Source organism: Megachile rotundata, chromosome 4, assembly GCF_050947335.1.
Source record: "Megachile rotundata isolate GNS110a chromosome 4, iyMegRotu1, whole genome shotgun sequence".
Classification (NCBI taxonomy): Eukaryota; Metazoa; Arthropoda; class Insecta; order Hymenoptera; family Megachilidae; genus Megachile; species Megachile rotundata.
This window is the reverse complement of record NC_134986.1, coordinates 14605615-14626961: the sequence shown is the minus strand read 5'-3', so window position 1 is coordinate 14626961 and position 21347 is coordinate 14605615. Positions and strand designations below refer to the sequence as shown.

The window sequence follows — 21347 nt, the reverse complement described above, 5'->3', positions numbered from 1 at the left end:
AATTTCCAACTCCTCAAATTCCCATCTCCCTAGATTTCCAACTCCTCAAATTCCAACTCCCCAAATTTCCATCTCCCTAAATTTCCAACTACCCAAATTTCCCACTCCCCAAATTTCCAACTCCTCAAATTCCCATCTCCCCAAATTTCCAACTCCCCAAATTTCCATCTCTCCGAAATTCCATCTCCCTAAAATTCCATCTCCCCAAATTCCCAACTCCCTAAATTTCCATCTCCCCAAATTTCCAACTCCTCAAATTCCCAACTCCCTAAATTTCCATATCCCCAAAATTCCAACTCCCTAAATTCCCATCTCCCCAAATTTCCAACTCCCCAAATTTCCATCTCTCCGAAATTCCATCTCCCTAAAATTCCATCTCCCCAAATTCCCAACTCCCTAAATTTCCATCTCCCCAAATTTCCAACTCCTCAAATTCCCAACTCCCTAAATTTCCATATCCCCAAAATTCCAACTCCCTAAATTTCCATATCCCCAAATTTCCCACTCCCCAAATTTTCATCTCCTCAAATTTCCAACTCCCCAAATTCCCAACTCCCCAAACTTCCAACTCCCTAAATTTCCATCTCCCCAAAATTCCAACTCCCCAAATTCCCAACTCCCTAAATTTCCATCTCCCCAAATTTCCAACTCCCCAAATTTCCATCTCCCCAAAATTCCAACTCCCCAAATTCCCAACTCCTCAAATTTCCAACTCCCCAAATTTCCATCTCCCCAAATTTCCATCTCCCCTAAATTACTCTTCCCCATAAAAAAATTACACAATACTAATTACAATAATAACTACCACAAAAACACCAATAATAAATTAATAACACTAAGACCTGCAATAACAGCGACAGTAATAATAATAATAGTAAACGTTGAACGTTATGTAAAAAAGGATCATAAATTTTCGTAGGAACCGTATTAAATAGATTCTGAATTTAGAAATTTTCCTTCCGATCGAATCGTGAATATTCTACAGCGAATTCGCGGGTAATATTGAAATCGAGATAATAAAAAATTCCTTTGGGTAGCAGACGATCTATTTGCAATCCTTTCGAGAAACGAATCAATCCGTAGGAGCGATATCTGGAACGATTAATTCCTCACTTGCAGGGAAGCTCCATCTTTTTTTTTCTCCTTTCTACCCCCTTCGTCGTTTCCCGCCGGAATTCCTGCTTTTCGAAACGTTCCCTTTCTCAATTAATATTTCGTGTTTAATATCGCGAGTATTTTTATTGCAACCCGTTCACACATGCATTCCTCGTGTTCTTTTTTCCTTCGGAGTACCAATAAATTTTCACTGGTAATATTCGAACGTCGAATGTAATTTACAATATTTTTTAAATGCAGAATCTTATACATATTTTATTTTAGAAATTAAGTGTATCATTTATATTTTAAGACAGGAAAAAATCACATGTATATATTTTATTTTAGAAATGTATATTCTATTTTAAATAATATTTTATTTATTTAATTTTAGAAATAAATCAACGTTGATTAAAGACGAAATAATTACATTTTAACAAACTTTCAAGGTTTTGATAAATCTTTCGCGTTTTAATTTTGAGGAGGGAGTAAATAGGTCGAATAAACTGCAAGACGTATCTTAGTTATTTAGAACACGAGACGTGGTGCGATGTTTAAGGGGAGATGTTTCTTTCATCCCTTGTATTCTGTAAGATTTAATTAAAAATCGAGGGTACTGACGCACAAGGGACACCTTGCGTTCTTTAGATCCGTTATTTCGAATTTCAACAGTTACTTGAAGCGTGTTAAATTCGGGTATCGTGGATATTTAATATGTATTTAAAGCTACAAACAACGGTCGAGTTGTTGCGATATAATAAAAAACTAACCTCTACATTTTATCATTCGCCTTGATTCGTTTATAAAAATAGTCAATTATTAATGAAGCAATTATTTAATTATTTACATATTCAAGAATATCAATTTGCACACATGTTGCTCTTCATACATTTTTTATTGTTGTTAAAAAAAGTTTTTCATTCAAATTTATCTCTTAATAAATATTTTAAAAAGTCAATCAATAAGTTGTTAATTGTTAAATAATTCTTACTTAGCTTTAAATAAATCAATTTATATGTACAATTTATACTTACTTTCAAATACATCAATTTATATGTACAACTTATACCTACCTTCGAATACGTCAATTTACATACACATTACTTTTCATTCTGCGCCATTTTGTTTTAAAAGAAATTTATTAACATTCATCATTTTCTTCAAATCAATCACAAAGACAGTAAATCAAGAAGTAATAAATTAAACTATTTTACCTGTTGTCACTTTTAAATACATTAAAGTATACGTACATTTTTATACATTTGGTTGTATTATTTAAAAGAGTTTTTAAAATGAAAGCGTGTAGCCGAAGAAGGAAAAATACAGAGAGGATTTCAGTCTCTTTCGATATCTGGCCTCTAGCACATGCTGTAGCATTGTATAAAGCGCAAGCCTCGTCCTGTAGTAGGATCCTCCCTGCTCGCCTCCTCGCCGCACTATTGACGGGAGTTTTAATAAAAGTACCCCCACCAGGAAAGCTAAACGTCGCAGTGGAAGGACCCGGTGAACGTGGAGCCAAGAAGATATTGGGTAAAGCAAAGATCGTAAGGACACTTACAGACATCAGGCCCGACGAAATTTCGGAGGAGATTGAGACCACCGTCGTACACTCGACCACCACCACCACACTCGGACCAACCAGAAACGTAATCATAATTCTCTGGCTAAAGATTACGTTCGAACTTCATGGCGATGGAAATACTTTTATGTTCTTCTGCTCGACTTGTTTTGTCATACGTGCGTACTGTTTTAGCACTTTTCAATATTTACTAGGTTCTATATGCGCTTTCAAATTTATGAGTTTATATGTTGACGAGTTTACAAGTTGACAAGTTGGTGAGTTGACAAGTTGGCGAGTTGACAGATTGTCAAGTTGATAAGATAACAAGTTGACAAGTTAATGAATTCAGTAGTGTAGAAGTTACAAGTCAACAGGTTAACAAGTCAGCTGATTGACAAGTTTGTAGGTTAACTAGTTTAGTATACAAGTTGTCAAATTTATAAATCTTCACATCTCCAAATTTTCATTTTCTGAAACTTACAAAACCTCCAGAAAATATCTTTTCAAACCATAAAATATTTACCAACTTCGAAGCTGTACGAATTCGCAGAGTTCCGCAATCCTCCGTTTCCTAAAACGAGTAATAAAGTTGAATAGTAAAGTTTTTCTGGATCGATTATTAGAAAGTCGATGCATTGAAAGTCAACGCGCGGATTTAGAAGGTTTCGAGCGATCATCGAAAATGAATCAGTCGATCCTCGAATAGTCTGTTGAGCCACGCTCTAATGCCGAGTAATATAAGGTGGCGAATCACCCTTTGAATACACTACCGACTATTATGACGCATCGTCGATCCCATAGAAAGACGAGTCCTGTTCCCGTGGATCCTATACAATACCCATGGTGCACTTTCTCGCACGAACGATCTACCGTTTCTACCATTCAGATCTGGAAAGCCTCTGTGTTTGACCACAAACTGTTTTAATCCCTCTGTTACTTCTATTTGCGTTCCCAAATCGTTGAGCAATATGCGCTCAGTCGTGATCTAATGTCGAACACTTCAGCCGCCATTACAGCCGGATGCGTCGATCTCGATATATCTTCGATTGTTGCTCGGTCGAATTGAAGTCTCGCAACTTTCCGAAATGTGAAAAATATAACCTTGTATGTGTCAATCATTCGTAACAAAAGTGAAACAAGTCCATTTTTTTATAAAAATTCAACTCGTTACATTTTTTATTTGTTCGAAACACGATAACCTAAAATAAGTGTAGAAAGTAAATTCTTTCTAATAGTGTTGTTAACTTGTAAACTCTTAACATGTAAAATTTATTTTGTAATAAAATATAAGTACGTAATATGTGGTGTGCGTAATATACCTGTCTAACTGTGATTTTATTAGCATTGGATTAATAGGTTAGCTATTGGAAATTAATTGGGGCCTCGTAAATGATGTCCATTTGCAAGTAGAACATGTTCCGAAAGGGAAATTTGACAGGGGTGATCAGACATCGACTAGAGATCCGACAGTATCTACGAGTCAATAAATCAACTGCTTTCGGTTGTTTAAAAGTTCACGGTTGAAAAGTATCGGTGTGGACACAGCTGACATGCTTTGCCGATCACCCTCCGCTAGATTTGACACGCTATTAGCTACGAAGTTCACGTGTTTGCTTAACTATCGATTAACCGTGCCGTTTCTCTGTGATCCTAGGACTAATCACAGGTGTTTCGATTTCTTCTTTTTTCCTGTGACAGGTTTATGGGGACCCCCTTCTGCCGGAATTCGTTTCTCGATAGCGAGCGATCGTTCGATTCGTTGTTTAGATACATCGTGTTTTACACGATACGTATCCCCATCGTTACAGGTTGTTGTATATTTCGATTATCATTGAATCTACTATTTTCTGTAGACGATTTTGTTTGGACATATATACATATATGCATAAAGGGTTAATCCGTATAAAAATGTATAAAATTCACGCAGATCATGATATTAAACCGAGTAGATTAACTTTTCTTATATTCATTTTCCACACACGAGGTACATGCGATACAACGCGCTTTCAGTATTGAAATGAAGTTGACCATTCTTTATCACAAAAATACCAACCCAAAACTAAAAAGTTATTTATTTTTATTGCCAACCTAATAAAAATGTAACGTGAACAATCAAAATTCTATATGATATAACAAGGTAGATATTTATTTCAAGAACAGATTTTCAAAGATATTCAACTTCGTTTCAAAAGTTATCTATTAAATTGTGTCAATGATTAAACGACAATCAACTAAAAATAAAGCGTGTGTCAGACGCAGATAGAGGTTAAAAATTGAAGAACAAAATTAGTTGAATAATTTCGAACGATTCGAAAGTTTTTTCCGATAGATATTTCATTCGAAGAGACGTTTGAGAACCACCGTGAAATATTTGCAGGGCGCATGTCAGTGGTGCCGGGGGTGGAATATTAAGGGTTTCGAGGGCGGAGCCGCGGACGTGTCTCATGGCTACGATCTGCTGTTCCCTCTTTCGTCGTACCTCGAACGATAACCTTTAACCTTATCATCTAGCATGGCCATTAAGTTCGACTGAACTTTGGGATGCAGGTAAAGTTCATTCGGTTCGAATGTTCCGTGAAAGTCTCGCGTTTCTATTTACATTATCGTTCTATCAGTGTCAGGACAATTGGTAAGTTTAAAGAACTACAATGTACTGCATACATTTTGTTGATCATTGTAAATTATTGTCTTTAATATTTTTTTTTTACTGTCACGAAAATTGTAATATATGTTAGATACGTAATTGTTCGGAAAGTCGATGACGGTATTTCAACTTTAAACTTTGGAACTTAACTTTCGGTTTAATCGGAGTGGCGAGGGAATTAACAAAATTCGATAGATTTCAATTTTATTGAACGTGGTTCAATTCGACGACATTCAATTTGACGTGTTTCATTTTGACACGGTTCAATTCCACGTGATTAAATTTTGACGCATTTCAATTCCACGTAATTCATTTTCAGCACGGTTCAATTCCATATTACCTAATTTCGGCACGATTCAATTCCACGTGATCCAATTTCAGCGCAAAGCATTTCCAAACTGCAATTACTATCCTAGAAGAGCAAACACAGTTATAAATAATTAGTACTGATTAAATGAAGTTCTTGATCAATAATAATTCTGATACGTTGAAAAAAGTAACATGTATAATAAGATTGTAGTTATGTATATTATATTTATAAGCGAATACAGCCTGAGAAATACTTGTTGATCAAATACTAAAGATGCATTCAGAGTGGGCGACGGACACTTAACCTACACATCATACAATTCATCTACAAGTAACAGTTCCATAACAACCTATGCAGTATGTACAGCTACATAGAGTAAGAACTTATCCATTAACTATAGACCTAATCATCAAATTACCCTTCCCTAAAATTTCCATATGAACACCCATAAAAAATAATGAAAAGAACCGACAAATTATCTTATCACGATATGAAAAGCATGTAGGGTGCGTTGTTTCAAGCTTGAACGACCGGTAAACCGATCAGTCTGCATAATGTGATTTAAACGTCACCCTAACGAGATCAACCGCCCCGATGGTTCGATCGTCGCAAAGCCGAGGGCAGCAAGGGTGGTGAACGATTAATCCGTGACTTTCCGTTCCTGGATCGAGATATCCTTGGATAGAAACGAGACGAGGGAACCAGCTGTGACAGGGCAGCGGCTGCACGTACAATATCGCCGTGGCTTTTGGGGATCCAAGATGACGCCCTCTCCTTCCGTTCTCGCGTTATGTCCAAGGGGCTACACGCCACCTTCTCTGGCGTCAGCTTGCAACGGAAGAAACAAAACGGCTGACCCTGCCTCTTCTTTCACGTATCGCCAAAAAAACTCCCCCTTTTTTCTGATTATCAATATATCAGGTACGCGTTCTTGAACACTTTCAGAGATTGTTATGAAGGAGGGATTTCTGGAACAGTGGATTGGTGCATGTTTGGTGATCAAAGTTTACTTTGTACAGCTTTAATTTTATTAAGCTTAGTGGTATGATTCAATTTTTTATATTTATGAATCTAGAAATCTTTAACTTTCTAATTTCTTTTTATTTTCAGGTGTGTAAGTTTGTCAAGTTTTGAATATATAAATTCAAGTTTTCAGTATAATCATCAGATTTCTGAAGTACCAGATTCTTCAGTTTTTAATTAACTGCAATGTACATGTTAAAACATGAATTTGTTCTAAAGTATCAATAATTGTATACTTTATTCTACCAAGTATTTTTCATGTATCTGTTTGTTCTTAGAAGATGATAATACAACTAAAATGTTAAATGCAAATTGTACATGTTAAAATATGAATTTGTGCTAAAGTATCAATAATTGAATACTGTATTCTATCAAGTACTTCTCATATATCTGTTTGTTCTTAGAAAATGATAATACAACTAAAATGTTAAATGAGAATATAGTTATGTAACTAGCTTGAAAGTATACTGTACAAGACAGGTGTCTAATAGATTAATGATAAGGTAATAATAGTTGTACACACATACAACATTGGATCACGTTCTTTTTATTTCGTTCACTTACGAATCTTAATCTAGGTTTACATAAAATGTAATTACTCGATACAACTGCCGTACAGTATGCTCGTAACGCTGACAAAAAATATATATTGCATGTATGCTACATCCTCTTGAGTTTGTCACGAGGTGCGCGATTATGTGATCAGGGAACAATACATCATATCGTTCGCAAACACAGATCCACGGGGAGAAAAAAATACATATCTGCGTGCTAAGCTCTTGTTCAGGGATAAAGGACAAAGTACAAAGTTTTGGACGATGCTCGATACACTCTCGTTAATCTTCTGTTTTTTTTTTTTACATTTTTATAACAAACATACGTATACTATACATATAACATCTCTGTAATAAAACCTTGCAAACGGGTGCAAAATACTTCGTATCTTCGACAAAGTCCAAAAGTTTTTTTCTCGCCTATAGAAAACTATACTCTCTTTTTGTCTCTCGTTCGTTGCTTCCAAAAAAAAGACAATCATCCCAATAAATGCACAAAATACACGTTTCTCCAGCGGAGATTGTTGCTACACTTTGTAATATCAAAAATGCGGGTTTCCTCTTTTGTCAATGTCAATCTGCAGCTTCCGTCGAAACCGGAAGTCGATAAAAATATGTACAATCAAGCGGCACGGTTATTTACACGCGTATACAAATAAATTAATCGTTTTATTAGATACAATTATATAGTCCGTGTAAAATCGATCGATCGCATCAGATTATATGCAATGGTTACAATGTTTCTCACTTGCAAAGTAAACGATACGAGACAAAGTAGATAAATATAACGGAGTTGTATTTCGTGACAAATTAATTTTACACGGACTACAAACAACAAGTACATTTTATGCAAGAGTACAGAATGTTCCATAAGAATAATTTTTTTAATATGAAACATTTTATAGCCTTGTTTCTTTCTGGTGAGACACCTATATTTAAATAAAATTCAATCTATATATTGCACCCCTTTTTCAATTACATTTATTGTTTCTTTTTGTTTAGGACGATTCGCAAATGGAAAACGATAGCCAAAAAAAGTGAAAAACCTGGTTAATCAATGCCAGGAAAACCATGGTTGTTCTTTGTCAAATATTTTACCGTGGCTTCGTTTCAATTCCAAGAAAACAACCCCTCGTCCTTTCGTGTTAATATTTGCTGCGCTCAATATCGTCAAAGGACTCTTGCTCCGTGTTTTCCTCGAACATACAATATTTACTCCTTGAAAAATTCTTCTCTGCAGCTGCAAAGATCGCAATATGCCTTTTACTTTATTTGTGACTTGACAAATCACTCATTTATTATTACACGAATTTATATTCTTCACAATGTATTTATAAAAATTATGATCTATACAATTAAAATAAAAATAAATTTCTAATTCAAAGACGCTATCTTATCTAAATTTAATAATTCGTTTTCTTCGCAGTACTTTTTTATTAATGATCTTTCTTCAATGTAATTAAAAAACAGACAAAAAAATAATTTCAAAAATACATCTCTAGCCTTAACAATTGCATTACTTCATTTGAATGAAATAGAATTACTTCAATGATTGAAAATAATAATAACTGATTATTTCTATCGTTGAGAATATTTGTTATAACAGCAAAGAAAACCAAAATGGTTTCCCTACAACTTCATTGAAGAAGATTGCAAGAAGATTACTCAACAATTACGGATAGAGGTTCCTTGGAAACGTTAGTGACTCAAAATGTCTGAGTCCAGAAAAGAAATAAATATTAAAAGACTTCGAAACACTGTGAAGCCAATATCAATACAAAAAGATGATACTGTACGGCTTTTGAGAAGCTTCTTTAAAACTACAAGGCTGACACCTAACACAAAACATTAAATTGTTCTTTTTAAAATAATATCGTCAGTGTAAAGCACCTTTTAGAAGAATTTGTATTCACACCCTTTTCTCTAAAAGATTTGCATAATCTGTAGCAATCTCTTGTGATAAGGTAAGTCACCTGACTTATATTTTCAAAAGAGCCGCCAAAAACCGTACATTACCAACAAAATCATTCCAACTCGAAGTGCAATTTGAAGTTCGAATCGGAGACCAATGATTAACAGTCACAAAGTTCGAAAATCTTGAATACCATCGTATCCGATTACAGCTAAACATTAATCGACAAAATGATTAATTTACAATTCTGTTTCTTGGTGTCACTTTGCTAATATCCTTAGGAACTTTCGTTATCTAGTCAATTCGTCTTCGTTTCTGAAAATATCATCTGGTAAGGCAAACAACAATCAGCTCGCATCGAAAGACTCTTTCGACGCACCTTAATTCGTCTAAAATTTCCAAAATCAATTTTACTGTAAGTATCTTTCATCATCAAGGCCAGCAAGCACCTCAAAAAGACACCACGACATCTCAGATTCTCGATAAAGGACTCTGATCGTCGATCAACAGCAAAAAGGACTTGTTTTCTGCACACGTATCACGTGTGCTCACAATTGATCAAACAAGATTTACAAACAAGGACGCATTAGACGGAACTAGTTTTCGGTAGAGGTTTCAGCTTCAGCTCTCGACGTTGCTCGTGGTATTCTTGAAAACAGGGTACGATGCAGAGGTTGGTCTGACATTCGGGACAATGATACTTCGTCTTTCTTCTTAGCGTTCTACCGTGGGCGTCTATGGTGTTCCAACAGTGATTGCAACCTAGGGCTGGACCTGGACGAAGGACTGGACAGTGACCCAAACGTTGGTCTCCTGTGCTTTCTCTGGATTCTCTGGTTGTAGTCTGTAATAGATTTGATAATTCAGATTAGAGTGTGGTCAAATCTTGGAACTTTGGAATGTGGGAATTTTGGGACTTTTGAACTTTGTAACTTTGAAGTCTTAGAACTTTGAGACTCTGAGATCTTGGGACTTTATAGTGAGGCTTTGGGACTACATAACTTTGGGACTTTACAGGAAGGCCAAGGACTACACAACCTTGGGACTTTACAGGGAGGCCTTGGGGCTTTACAACCTTAGAACTTTAGAAACTTCTCAAGCTTGGGACTTTGAGACTTTGGTAATTTCTCAAGCTTGAGAGTTTGCAACCTTGGAATTTTGGAACTTTGGAAACTTCTCAAGCTTGGGAGTTCACAACCTTGGAATTTTGGGACCTTGGGAACTTCTCAAGCTTGGGAGTTTGCAACCTTGGAATTTTGGGACTGTGGAAATTTCTCAAGCTTGGGATTTTGCAACCTTGGAATTTTGGGACTATGGAAACTTTTCAAGCTTTGGAGTTTACAACCTTGGAATTTTGGGACTGTGGAAATTTCTCAAGCTTGGGATTTTGCAACCTTGGAATTTTGGGACTATGGAAACTTTTCAAGCTTTGGAGTTTACAACCTTGGAATTTTGGAACTATGGAAACTTCTCAAGCTTGGAAGTTTGCAACCTTGGAATTTTGGGACTGTGAAAACTTCTCAAGCTTGGGAGTCTACAACCTTGGAATTTTGGGACTATGGAAACTTCCCAAGCTTGGAATCTTGGAACCTTGAAATCTTGTGACTTTAAAACTTCAGACACTAGTACTTTAAGACTTCAATACTTTCTCATTTTGAAACCTTGAAACTGCACAGTACTATACTCCTCCACACCCATACCTGAGGAGACGAAGAGCTTCGCCTAAGTTCCGTGGTCTTCACCCTAAGTCCAGAAGTAGAACCTCCACTTTCTGTAGTAACAACCGACTCTTCCGGGACGTCCTCTTCCGTTTTAACAACAGGCGCCGGTTCCACAACGATGGAGGGACTAGTAGTCCTCCCAGGGAACTCCGGATTCGAGTGCTGTCTATGAATCCAGTAATTACCGCTGGTGGACTGTTGCTGACTAGACAAGATCGGGTGTGAGTGTTGTTTCATCAGGTAGGATGGTTGTGGCACGGTCAACAGGTTCGTCGATGTGGTGACGGTCAACAGGCTGCTGGGTTGGTTCACCAGGATCGATTGCGGCGGCGATGAGGTGATTCGAGTCTCCTCCCAAGTTTTTGAGGTTTGCGGCAGATTCAAGGTGGGCGTCGTCGCGTGCACCGAAGATGACACGATGTGCGGAGACGTCTCGCTGTCCGGGGATAAATGATTCGGCTCCTTCTTCACGCGGGGCTGGCGGGTCAACAGACGACACCTTTTCACTGCTGTCTGCTTGCACACTACTGAAATGTAAAGATATTTAGTAACAGGAACAGTCTCAATTAAAAACAGGGAAAATTGATTTTTATCAATTAATTAATAATTGACTGATTTTTAGATGTTGAGAATTGTTTGATTTGATACAAGGGATGTATAGCATTTTGTTTGTAGATCTTCAAGGTCATGAAGTTAGCTTGAGGATTTTTGAAAATTTTTGTGTAAATGAACTGTGTGATACAATATAAAGTATGTTTGAGATTGAAGGTCAACTGAAGGTCACCTTCAGACTACAAATGCTACACATTTAATGCAAATGTTTACACAACCATTTTACTGGCTCAGCCTGTATAAGATAAAAATGCACAAATATTTCTATAATACAAAATAAAGGAATTATTCCTTTAAAATGTATTAAATATACATGTAACATGGACATACATTTGTGCACTAAGGCGATATAATTGGTGTACATTTGATATGCGGGCACAGATAAATTATTAAATGAAAAATGATACACTGTTTTAATTTAACGAATGAAAATTTGTTCTGACAATAATGAAGATTCTAATTGACCGGAAATAAGTTTGAATGATATTCTTCCTTCACGTGATTTATTACAGGCGTTATACATAACACTGACACATTAATCTCGACCCTCTGCATTATAAAATTCGATAGTAATTTAAATTAGTTTCTTTTTTTTACCTCCCTGTTACTTACAGGGATGAAATATCAGTGTGTAAGAGTATACATTGCTATCAACATTTTGTTAACATCCTATATTTATATCTATCGCTTTGTACAAGTATTTAGAAAACGAAAGAACAATGATAACAATGGATTCAATAGTTTTCGTTATTCATAAAGGAATAAAATTGGATTACAATCTCAATTATCGTTAATCATCGATTAAAGTAGAATTAAAAAATAAATTTTCCGATAAATAATGATAGATTCTCTTATCGTAATTTTTTCAATACATGCATTACTTTACTGATTTTTTGTTAAACAGCAGTAGGTATACAAATAAAAAATCGACGTGTAAATAAAAGGATCGACTATTTAACAGTTAAATAAAAAAATACTTTTATACAAATTAATATTAGATAAACGATTAATAATGTTAAAACGCTGAAACGTTCGTAATAAACATATCTTATAATAAAATTGATTCTCAATTAAAAAGTGGAATTTGACAATTTGTACTGATGTGAACCTGCGCGTTAATCTTATACCCTGTAGTTTGTATCCATATACAGGGTGTACCATAACGTACAAATAAATTCAATCAATAAAGTCTTTTCAAATAGATTTCTACATTTTAAAATATATTCGATATAAAAGATTACAAGTTTACTTATCATCTAAATCAGTTGAACTATTATCTAAATTATTAAAATTCATTTAGTCATATATTTTCCCTAATAAAAATCATATTTTATGATACATCCTGTATACAACGAAATTTCTTAAATAAATATTTGAAAGAAGTCCCATTAAAATGTTACACAAAGTAATTTAAACGGTAATTAATTTAAACAAATTATTCCTTCGTTAACGAATAAAATGTTTCTTATCGATACCGAACAATTGATTGTAATACATGTATTGACTTCGATCACCTTGCTCGTAAACAAGTTGTTACAGTTCAATTGCTGTGCAAATACACATCGATATATTTTTCATTTTTCCGTTTAACTATATCGCTACTTTATTTACTATGTACAAAAGTTCATACGACGTTGGTATATGCGCTAAAGTTGGCAGAATATTTCGCGGCACTTCGTGCACGTGAAGGATTATTACGCCAACTTTAGAATTTACAGACCCTCGTATAAATCGACAAATTAAAAAAAGGAGAAATGTTCAATAATCCGTTCATAAATATTTGAAATCACAAACAAGCAAATATATTCGTTCACGGTTATCTCCGTGTGCTCTCTATCACATCGTTAATTTCACATTTCAAACGATACCGTTTAAACTAAAGGAACCTGTTCCGGAACTCGTATCCGTCCGCCGAAGCTTCCGGTATTGGACGACACTATCAACACAAATGCTTTGTTGTACGCTAAGAGCTCGCTCATGAAATTTTATGTCCAAAAATTATACCTTAAATTCTTCAGAAAACAAAGGAAAGATAATTCGGATTTAGAAAGCTGGACCATATTTAAATACAGTGTAACAGTACACTTGACATTAGAATTAAGAATTGTCCAAGAGTTCTTAGCTACACAACATTCTCATTTACATAGATTTCATTTACTCTACTATAAAAAAAACCTCTGTGAAGTATAAAATATAAAGTATAAAGTTTTGTAATGTATAGACGTCCCCCTTCAACTCGAGTTCTCTATATGATATTACAAGTTTCTTACAGGGATCAAATAAATATTTGAAAATGTATTCTCGGCTAACGCTGTAACGGTCCGTTTCATGCTCTCATTCTGACATTTAACATTTTACACTTATTAATACATTTCCGATTTCACATTCAAACAATACTCACAGTAATATTGTTAATAAGATACCCATGAAATGAGTAAATTCAAATATTAAAATACTGATTATCATTACACTCTATGATACAATGTCTACGCAAAGTAAAAATATAAAATAGGAAGATCACTCCAATTAGTTAAGATTGTTACAAAAGAGAACTAAAAACTGTAAATGCCAAGGTTGCATGAAACTTGTGACCATTAGAGTGTTGACATCTCTTCCATGTCATCAATGAGTATCTAACCGGCTAACTCGGCTTCACGACACGTAGACCTAATACCACTGGCGTAACTACGACTTTGTACAGGGTGGACCACCATTCCACTTTAGGTACCAAGGTGCATTTAAAAATTTGGAAATTTTTAATAAAACATTCTACATCCCTTACGGGATGTAAGGATACAGTCCATACTCTGTAAGGACCACCCTGTTCTTTATCTAGTTACACCAATGCCTAATACTTCTGAAGCTCGTCTATACAATTAACCATGCGCGTCGAGTCGTGGCCAGTTCACATCGCGTTATAGTTAACGCCGTGTAAATTGATTGGCATCGTGGTGCTGGGCAACGCATAATCTGTATGCCTACTATCTATGTAACCACTTAACATCGTATGAGGACTGTGAGTGGTCAGCATGGTATGCGTGCTGTGGGTATTGTGTGTACTGTGTGGTGTGGTGGGAGGTCCCATCGGCGTGGGGCTCTGCGAATTGACCGGTTGCGTCGACTGGGCTGGGGGCGGCGAGGAATTCACTTCTTGCTTGACCCTCGACTTCAAGCTCGGTCGGTTGTTCGGGTAACCACGTTTTTTATACTCGAGCCAAAGTGTTCGATTGTTCACGCCGAACATCCTGGCCGCTTTACAGAACCCTATACCACCGTAACGGACTGCGTCTAACGCCCTGATAAAGTTCTCGTCCGCCTGCGGATTCGTTGATCGTTTCCTCTTAATTGCGGTCTGCGGACTGGCACAAGGGCTCTGGCAGTTACTGGGACACTGTGTCGACGGTGAAGGCCCGCCTGACGATGCGTGCTGCAACGTCCCGTGGGAGGAGTTCGGATAATTCGTCAGGGCGCAACTGCTACCAGTCGTGCTGGTACCAGAGTACTGATCGCTGATTGCCGAGGAAGCTGTTATTTCGGGCGTGGTAAAAGCTGATGACGCTTGGATCGACAGATTCGTTTGACACGAGGACAGAGCGAAACGTGGATATGTATGCTCCATAATAGTCCATTGTAATCCTGTGGAACAGACCGGTTCATACTTTGGTCAGAGCACAGGAATTATTTCAACACTGACTATATGCTTTTTCTTCTATCTTTAATTAATGCAAGAATAAATACTAGTTATATGTATCATACGTATGAGATGTGTTCTCGAATGAAATACCAAATTTTATAATTGTTAGGCAAAGTGAAATTAAATATTTGTGTGGTATAAGAAAAATGTGACATTGAAACTTATTATTTATTGTATAATATAGTATAATAGTTGATAAATAAAGAGGCAATTCGGCAATAATTGTTTATTAGAAATAAAATTATAGAATTGGAGAAAATATCTAATCCGTACAAAATGAAATGCTGTACGCTACTATGTGTGAAAAGAAAAAAAGACAATGCTAAGCTTTAAGCAGAAAAGAATTAAGTATTTGTAAAAAAAGGTCTGTGGAAATAATGAAATATATATGTATATATATATATGGGAATATTAAGAGCAGAATTATGGCATGGCACAGATACATTTTAAAGCACATTATTATTCGTTCAAAGTAGAGGAAAACAATGTGTACAACTTCACCAAATTAAAGGACAGAGCAAGGCACACATACACACTTGACAATGTTAAAGGCCTGATTTGACTGTCCTCTGAAAGAACATTATACATTGTGTGCTATGTATCTGTGTACCATGGTGAATTTCATGAATGAGACTAGCCTGCATTGAAAATTTATGCTACTAGTTTTCACTTTTCCTGAATTTTCGCTCTATTTTCATGTCAAACGTCTGTTGATTTTTCCTTGTGCAGTACATTTAAACGCATCTGTGCCAGCATATAATGTGTGTAAATTTCATTTGTTGACATGCACTTTCAATACCCACCACGCTTGCTATAGACCGCGCTTAACTACTAAACTACCAAGGTAACTGTGTGAGAGGCAGACATCATGCATGTTTAAAATTAAATTATTGCCGTTTGTGCACAAATAAGAAAGTAGGGTCTCCAAAATTGCGTGATAAAAATTACGCCAGTATTACAAATTTAAGAGAAATTCTTTTATGGTACCATTAAAAGACTGTTCTATCAATAAATTATACAAATATAATATTTTGTACTATACATTATTATACAATTCATATTACATATGTACTTCCTTAAAGAAAGTGCTACTTAAAATTGATATCATTATCTTTGCTACCACTAATAAAACTTTTCATAATAATTCATACTATGTACTATAAATATTTTGTTACATTACAGCATGTAGGTCAACCCAACACAATGTAAATAATTACTTACCTTGATGTGTAGGTGGTTGTGAAGAAAGTGAACTCTGTGCCACGTTTCCTCCTGATTGTTGACTCACATCTTGGAGTGATCCATCGCTTTGTGCCGGTGTTGTTGCAGAACTGTTCTCCATGTTGCTCATCTGAAATAAGTTTCATTTTCTGTATCTAAGTTTTCATAATATACACATGCAGTTACAAACATTAGTGTAATGAAATTTTACTTACAATGGATATTTGATCTTCATCTATGCTTCCTTGAGATTCAGTACTGGTATTTATTGGTCTTCTTAGGCTCTCACCACTTTCTTGTGAAACTATCAATGGTTCTGGTTTTACAATATTGGTAGCAACTAATGTGATTTCATTCATTTCCTCTGGTTTATCACCAGACCCAGATGTTGAGCCTGTAGATGATTTTCTTAGCCTCTTTCTTCTAAAAGATGGAGATAATGGAGATGGACTGGGCGAACAAGATTCACCACGATCTCCTCCCCCTGGTTCACTACTTGGCCATTTAGTTAAAGAAGCAGTATGCATTTCTGCAAGCCCTTTTATTTTTAAACTCTCTGCAGTCTATATAACAAAACACAAATAGCACTTTATTATTAATGCTTTCTTAAATACCCAAATTATACAAAATATTTATGAATATCTGTGTACCTTTATAATTGATGGTAACTGATCCTGTGATATGTTCACTTCTCCATAGTACATAAAGTCAACCATGATTTTTAAATCAGAGAATTTTACATCTTTTAATATTACAATTGGATGTTGGCATGGATTCACAGTAAACAATGATTGAAAATATGTACTGCACGCGGACAGTACAACTTTATGCGCCTGAAGGTGTCTCCCTTCGGCAGCCAACGTTACATCTACTAAGGTTTCATTGTTCAACAAACTTGAAAATACAGAAATAAAATTTGGTTGATGGTTGTTCCATCGTAAACAAAACTGCTGCATCGACATTTTAACAAGCTGCCAAATTACAGCCAAAAACAATAATTATACCTGTAAAATTATGTGTTATTTAGTTTCCTATAAATTATCTTCATAGTAAACAAAATCATTTTATAATGCTTTCGGTTTTAAACACTAAACACTTTGCATAAAGTGTATCATTTTTTTCTAATAATATAAAAAGGAAAACAAAGACATAAAAGAGCAAGTGACTCATAATAATCAAATACACTGACTAAAAAAAAATGGCATTAAATGCAAACATAAAACTGTCAATGAGATGAGAGTTATTGTTCATAAAAAAAGAATATGTTTCAACAATTTACAATGCCTTTCAAACGTTTACTAATAAAGACAAAAACTCGAGCCAAATTCATGAGTTCATTTCGCGGTCAAGTTGTCATTCTTGGCGAATACAACAACAATTTACACAACTATAGAAGTGCAAACTACCGCGTTATTGAAACGGGAAAACAAAAGAAAAATCATTGGACAATACGGTTACAGTCATTCCATACAACAAATATAGATTCGCGCGATGATCACGACACAGATAGAACAAATAAAATTGCTTACTCGATTCGAACGGGGTTTCCTCAGGAATAAAAACACTGCCGGAAACGTTCACAGAACGTTGCGATATGGTTGAAAAATCCGGCGTTCGAATTTCGATTAGAAAAAACAGAGTTCGTTCGGCGCTGCCATGAATTCGACGAAATTTTCCACAACAGACTGAGCGGTGACGCTTGTGTAATTCACAAATGACGTCATAAGCGAAAAGTTACGATCCAACGATGGCGCGCGATGGCGAACCTCGCAAAAATCGTCCCGACGAATGTTGATATTGTAACAAATTTCTTATACAATCGACAAATACGTGATCTTATCAACATGCGTCCTTAGAAAATCTAACTTGATCAATATAGCGGCCAACCTATAGTGACATCTACCGAGGATCTGTCAAGCACGACGCTTATCTTTTGGAAAACATTTTGATTCCAAAATTTTCTTCCTACTTTGATAATCAAGGATACGAGATAGGGGGATATCTTAAACTATTAGAACTTAGGGATTTTAGAATTTAGACACTTTGGTATCTACAGATTTCGAGATCCAGACATTTTTACACTCAAGAATTTTGGAACCTAAATATTTTGATATCTAGGAATTTCAAGATCTAAGCATTTTAGTATCTAGTGATATAAGAACCAAAAAATATTGGGATCTACGGTTTTTTGGTCTTAGGTATATTAAGATGTAAGGATTTACGGACATTCGAATCTGAGAATGGTTCGATATAAAGATAATGGAATTCCAGGGATTTTGAGATCTAATGATCTTTGTTTATATTTTGTGTCACAAGATTCCTTTTTCTTATCAATTCCTGCCGTATCTATTGGGACTGGAACTACATACCAGTGCTATTAGCGGTGGAAATTAAAATGAAAAATACTTTCAGCATTTGTGTCCAAATATGAATGCCTCTTTGTTCATTAAACTTAACTTTCCTATTGTACTGATATAAAATTAAAGAAAGATATAACAAATAATATTAAATAAAAGTTGAATAATAATTACACTTAATTTTTGGTGTGTAAATTAGTTCGCGTTTATTTGCAATCTGTAAGCATTTTCGACATATACGGACCGTCCAACTCGTAACCCATCTTTCTGTAATAATTTCTTGTACCAACACCTGGAAAGACATGATCATATCATTATACAAATATTATTAATGTCATTAAAATGATGTTTATGATTCATACCTGATATAACAGCTATTTTGAGTGACTGATGTTCTTCTCTAGCTATCCGTTCAGCTTCTTCCATTAATAACATCCCAAAGCCTTGATGTTGAAACTTTGTGGGATCACGAGCATTTACAGGAACAACGCTGCCGTAAACATGAAGTTCTCTCACTATTGAACATCTATCTTTAAGTTCTGGCCTGTAAAATACACTTGATTAAGACAATTGTTCTTTATTTTCAATTTTTACTGTTAGTTGTTATTTTACCTAAACGTGTCATTGGAACATTTCCTCAGCCTCAATAATCCAACCAAAATATCTTGTGTAGGATCTTCATATGATAAAAATGTTTCCCATCCACCATTAGCAACATAATCGCGTCGTATAAGTTCCACTTCGTAAGGCTGTATTTTATGGTGTATTTCTTGAATTCCTACTTCACGAGTTCTAACATCGCGACAATCAGTTCCTAAATCTTTCATTCTTGCCAATGCCAATTCACGCAAATTTCCATGTTCTACGCCTGAACTAGATATTGAAAATTAAATATAAGATAAATAAGGACTTAATGAAATATGAATAGTATGTGCACCTTAACTATATGTATTAATTAATATTACCTGACCAAAGGCATAGGTATATCTCTTTGTACACGATATACACGAGTCCAAGGTGGTATTAGAGCTAAAATACGGGCTATAAGATCCACCAATACACTTGGTGGATAACTTTTATATCTTCCAGTTTTCCATAACTCATACAAGCCTGTACCTCGTATTACCAACGTTGGATAAATTTTCAATCCATCTGCTCTAAAAGCAGGATTTTCAAAGAATTCCTATAAAAAATAAATTTCAATATTAAGAATCTCAAATAATTATGTGATTAACTGATAGATTCGACTTACAATAAATTGATTAACGTCTCTTTCGATATCGACATTTGGTAAATCAGGCATCATGTGTGCTATTACTTTGAAGCCAGCATCTTTAGATAACTGGAAGCTTTCACATACTGCCCGAACAGTATGTCCTCTATTAGTATCTCGTGCCACATCCTCATACACGGATTGTACGCCAATTTCTAAACGGGTGCATCTATATGAAATATTTTTCGGATATAAAATAAAATCTCTAAAATTCGTTTTATGAATACTGTGGTACATACCCATAACGTAACATATCAGAGAGATGTTTTTTAAGACAATAATCAGGTCGAGTTTCTATAGTAATGCCAATACATTTTGTTTTACTTCTTTCTGAATATTTTACTGCTTCATCAACATTGCTACTAACATGGCCTGACAATGCATCATGTAAATTTCGAATGAAAAAGTCTCTGTAGTCTTCTGGTAAAGACATGAAGGTTCCTCCCATAACAATAAATTCAATTTTATCTACACTATGTCCTAATTGCTTCAGCTGAAATAACATTCCTCATTTAATACTTGATGCAATTTTATTTTTATTCAACAGAAGCTGATGTTTACCTGTTCAACACGATGTCTGGTTTGTAGAAATGGGTTATATCTTGCACGTATGGCTCTCATAGATGTAGGTTCATAACCAGTATAAGATTGCGTAGAATATTCAAAATCTGAATCAGGTCCACCAGGACAATACACACAAATGTTCCCTGTCATATTGATGTGAGGGCATCTGTGTGGTTTACACATTACAGCCACAACAGCTATCTATAAACATCAAATTACCCATTGAAAGCATGTCACTGTAATATGAAAATCATGTGTTTGATTATGTAGTTAATAATGAACATGTTCTTGTTAGTTACATAGATTATAACATGTGATACTAACTCCACTAGCAGTTCTAATAGGTTTTGCTTTTAATTTTGGTACTAATATGTTTCTTGCATCAACTGGCACAGCTGCTATAATATCCACCAATCTCGGTGAAGCTTCTAAGCCATATTTGGAAGCGATCCGAGTTTTCAATTTATTTAAATCAACATCTTTATTCGCAGCATGTGCCTTTAATAGCTCTTGTATAATTTCTCCAATAGTCATGACCATACGTTCCTCCTTACTCTGTTCAAATTCTGAGAATGAAAATAAAGTATTTAATAAAGTAATTGCTTTTCTTCATTTTTTATAATACAAAATTTAGAAAATAACTTGCCTCTTTTCTTCCTAGTCATGATGATAATTTAAAATAACAATATATTCAGTATTTTCTAAAACAAGTTAAAAATCTTGATTGTTGTTTTGAAGAGAAGTTCAGGTTAACTTCAAAAAAGCATGCATACGTTCTGCAACATTTCGTAATTCTCAAGCTATGT

The 21347-nt window shown here is 35.2% G+C and overlaps 2 protein-coding genes and 1 long non-coding RNA gene across 7 annotated transcripts in view; 1 reads left to right on the top strand and 2 right to left on the bottom strand.

Moving 5' to 3' along the window:
- The window catches only part of LOC105663383 (uncharacterized), a 23639-nt gene extending 15313 nt beyond the window's left edge, over nucleotides 1–8326 (top strand). Inside the window, exons 4-8 of the long non-coding RNA XR_001096882.2 lie at nucleotides 2569–2741; nucleotides 5034–5285; nucleotides 5843–6484; nucleotides 6556–6652; nucleotides 8190–8326. This is a non-coding gene — a long non-coding RNA (uncharacterized LOC105663383). The remainder of the gene's footprint in view (nucleotides 1–2568; nucleotides 2742–5033; nucleotides 5286–5842; nucleotides 6485–6555; nucleotides 6653–8189) is intronic.
- BtbVII (BTB-protein-VII) lies at nucleotides 7165–18985 on the bottom strand. 5 transcript variants are annotated; one of them, XR_013037768.1, is made up of 7 exons: nucleotides 17877–18509; nucleotides 16998–17351; nucleotides 16563–16910; nucleotides 16348–16477; nucleotides 10800–11347; nucleotides 9078–9943; nucleotides 7165–9022 (listed from the first exon to the last, which is right to left on the bottom strand). XR_013037768.1 is itself a non-coding variant. In XM_076530306.1 (6 exons), the coding sequence occupies exons 2-6, from the start codon at nucleotides 17307–17309 to the stop codon at nucleotides 9686–9688; spliced, it is 1596 nt and encodes a 531-aa protein (XP_076386421.1). In that variant the 5' UTR covers nucleotides 17310–17351; nucleotides 18879–18985; the 3' UTR covers nucleotides 7165–9685. The 5 variants fall into 5 exon arrangements, 4 of the variants coding, with proteins under 4 accessions (XP_076386421.1, XP_012147345.1, XP_012147346.1 ...); XM_076530306.1 differs by lacking the exon at nucleotides 17877–18509 and adding an exon at nucleotides 18879–18985 and having other exon boundaries at nucleotides 7165–9943; XM_012291955.2 differs by having other exon boundaries at nucleotides 7165–9943.
- Nucleotides 18762–21347, bottom strand: Elp3 (elongator complex protein 3). Its single transcript, XM_003706100.3, has 9 exons — nucleotides 21188–21347; nucleotides 20866–21107; nucleotides 20539–20742; nucleotides 20217–20470; nucleotides 19957–20146; nucleotides 19670–19887; nucleotides 19317–19577; nucleotides 19067–19248; nucleotides 18762–18996 (listed from the first exon to the last, which is right to left on the bottom strand). The coding sequence occupies exons 1-9, from the start codon at nucleotides 21204–21206 to the stop codon at nucleotides 18911–18913; spliced, it is 1656 nt and encodes a 551-aa protein (XP_003706148.2). The 5' UTR covers nucleotides 21207–21347; the 3' UTR covers nucleotides 18762–18910.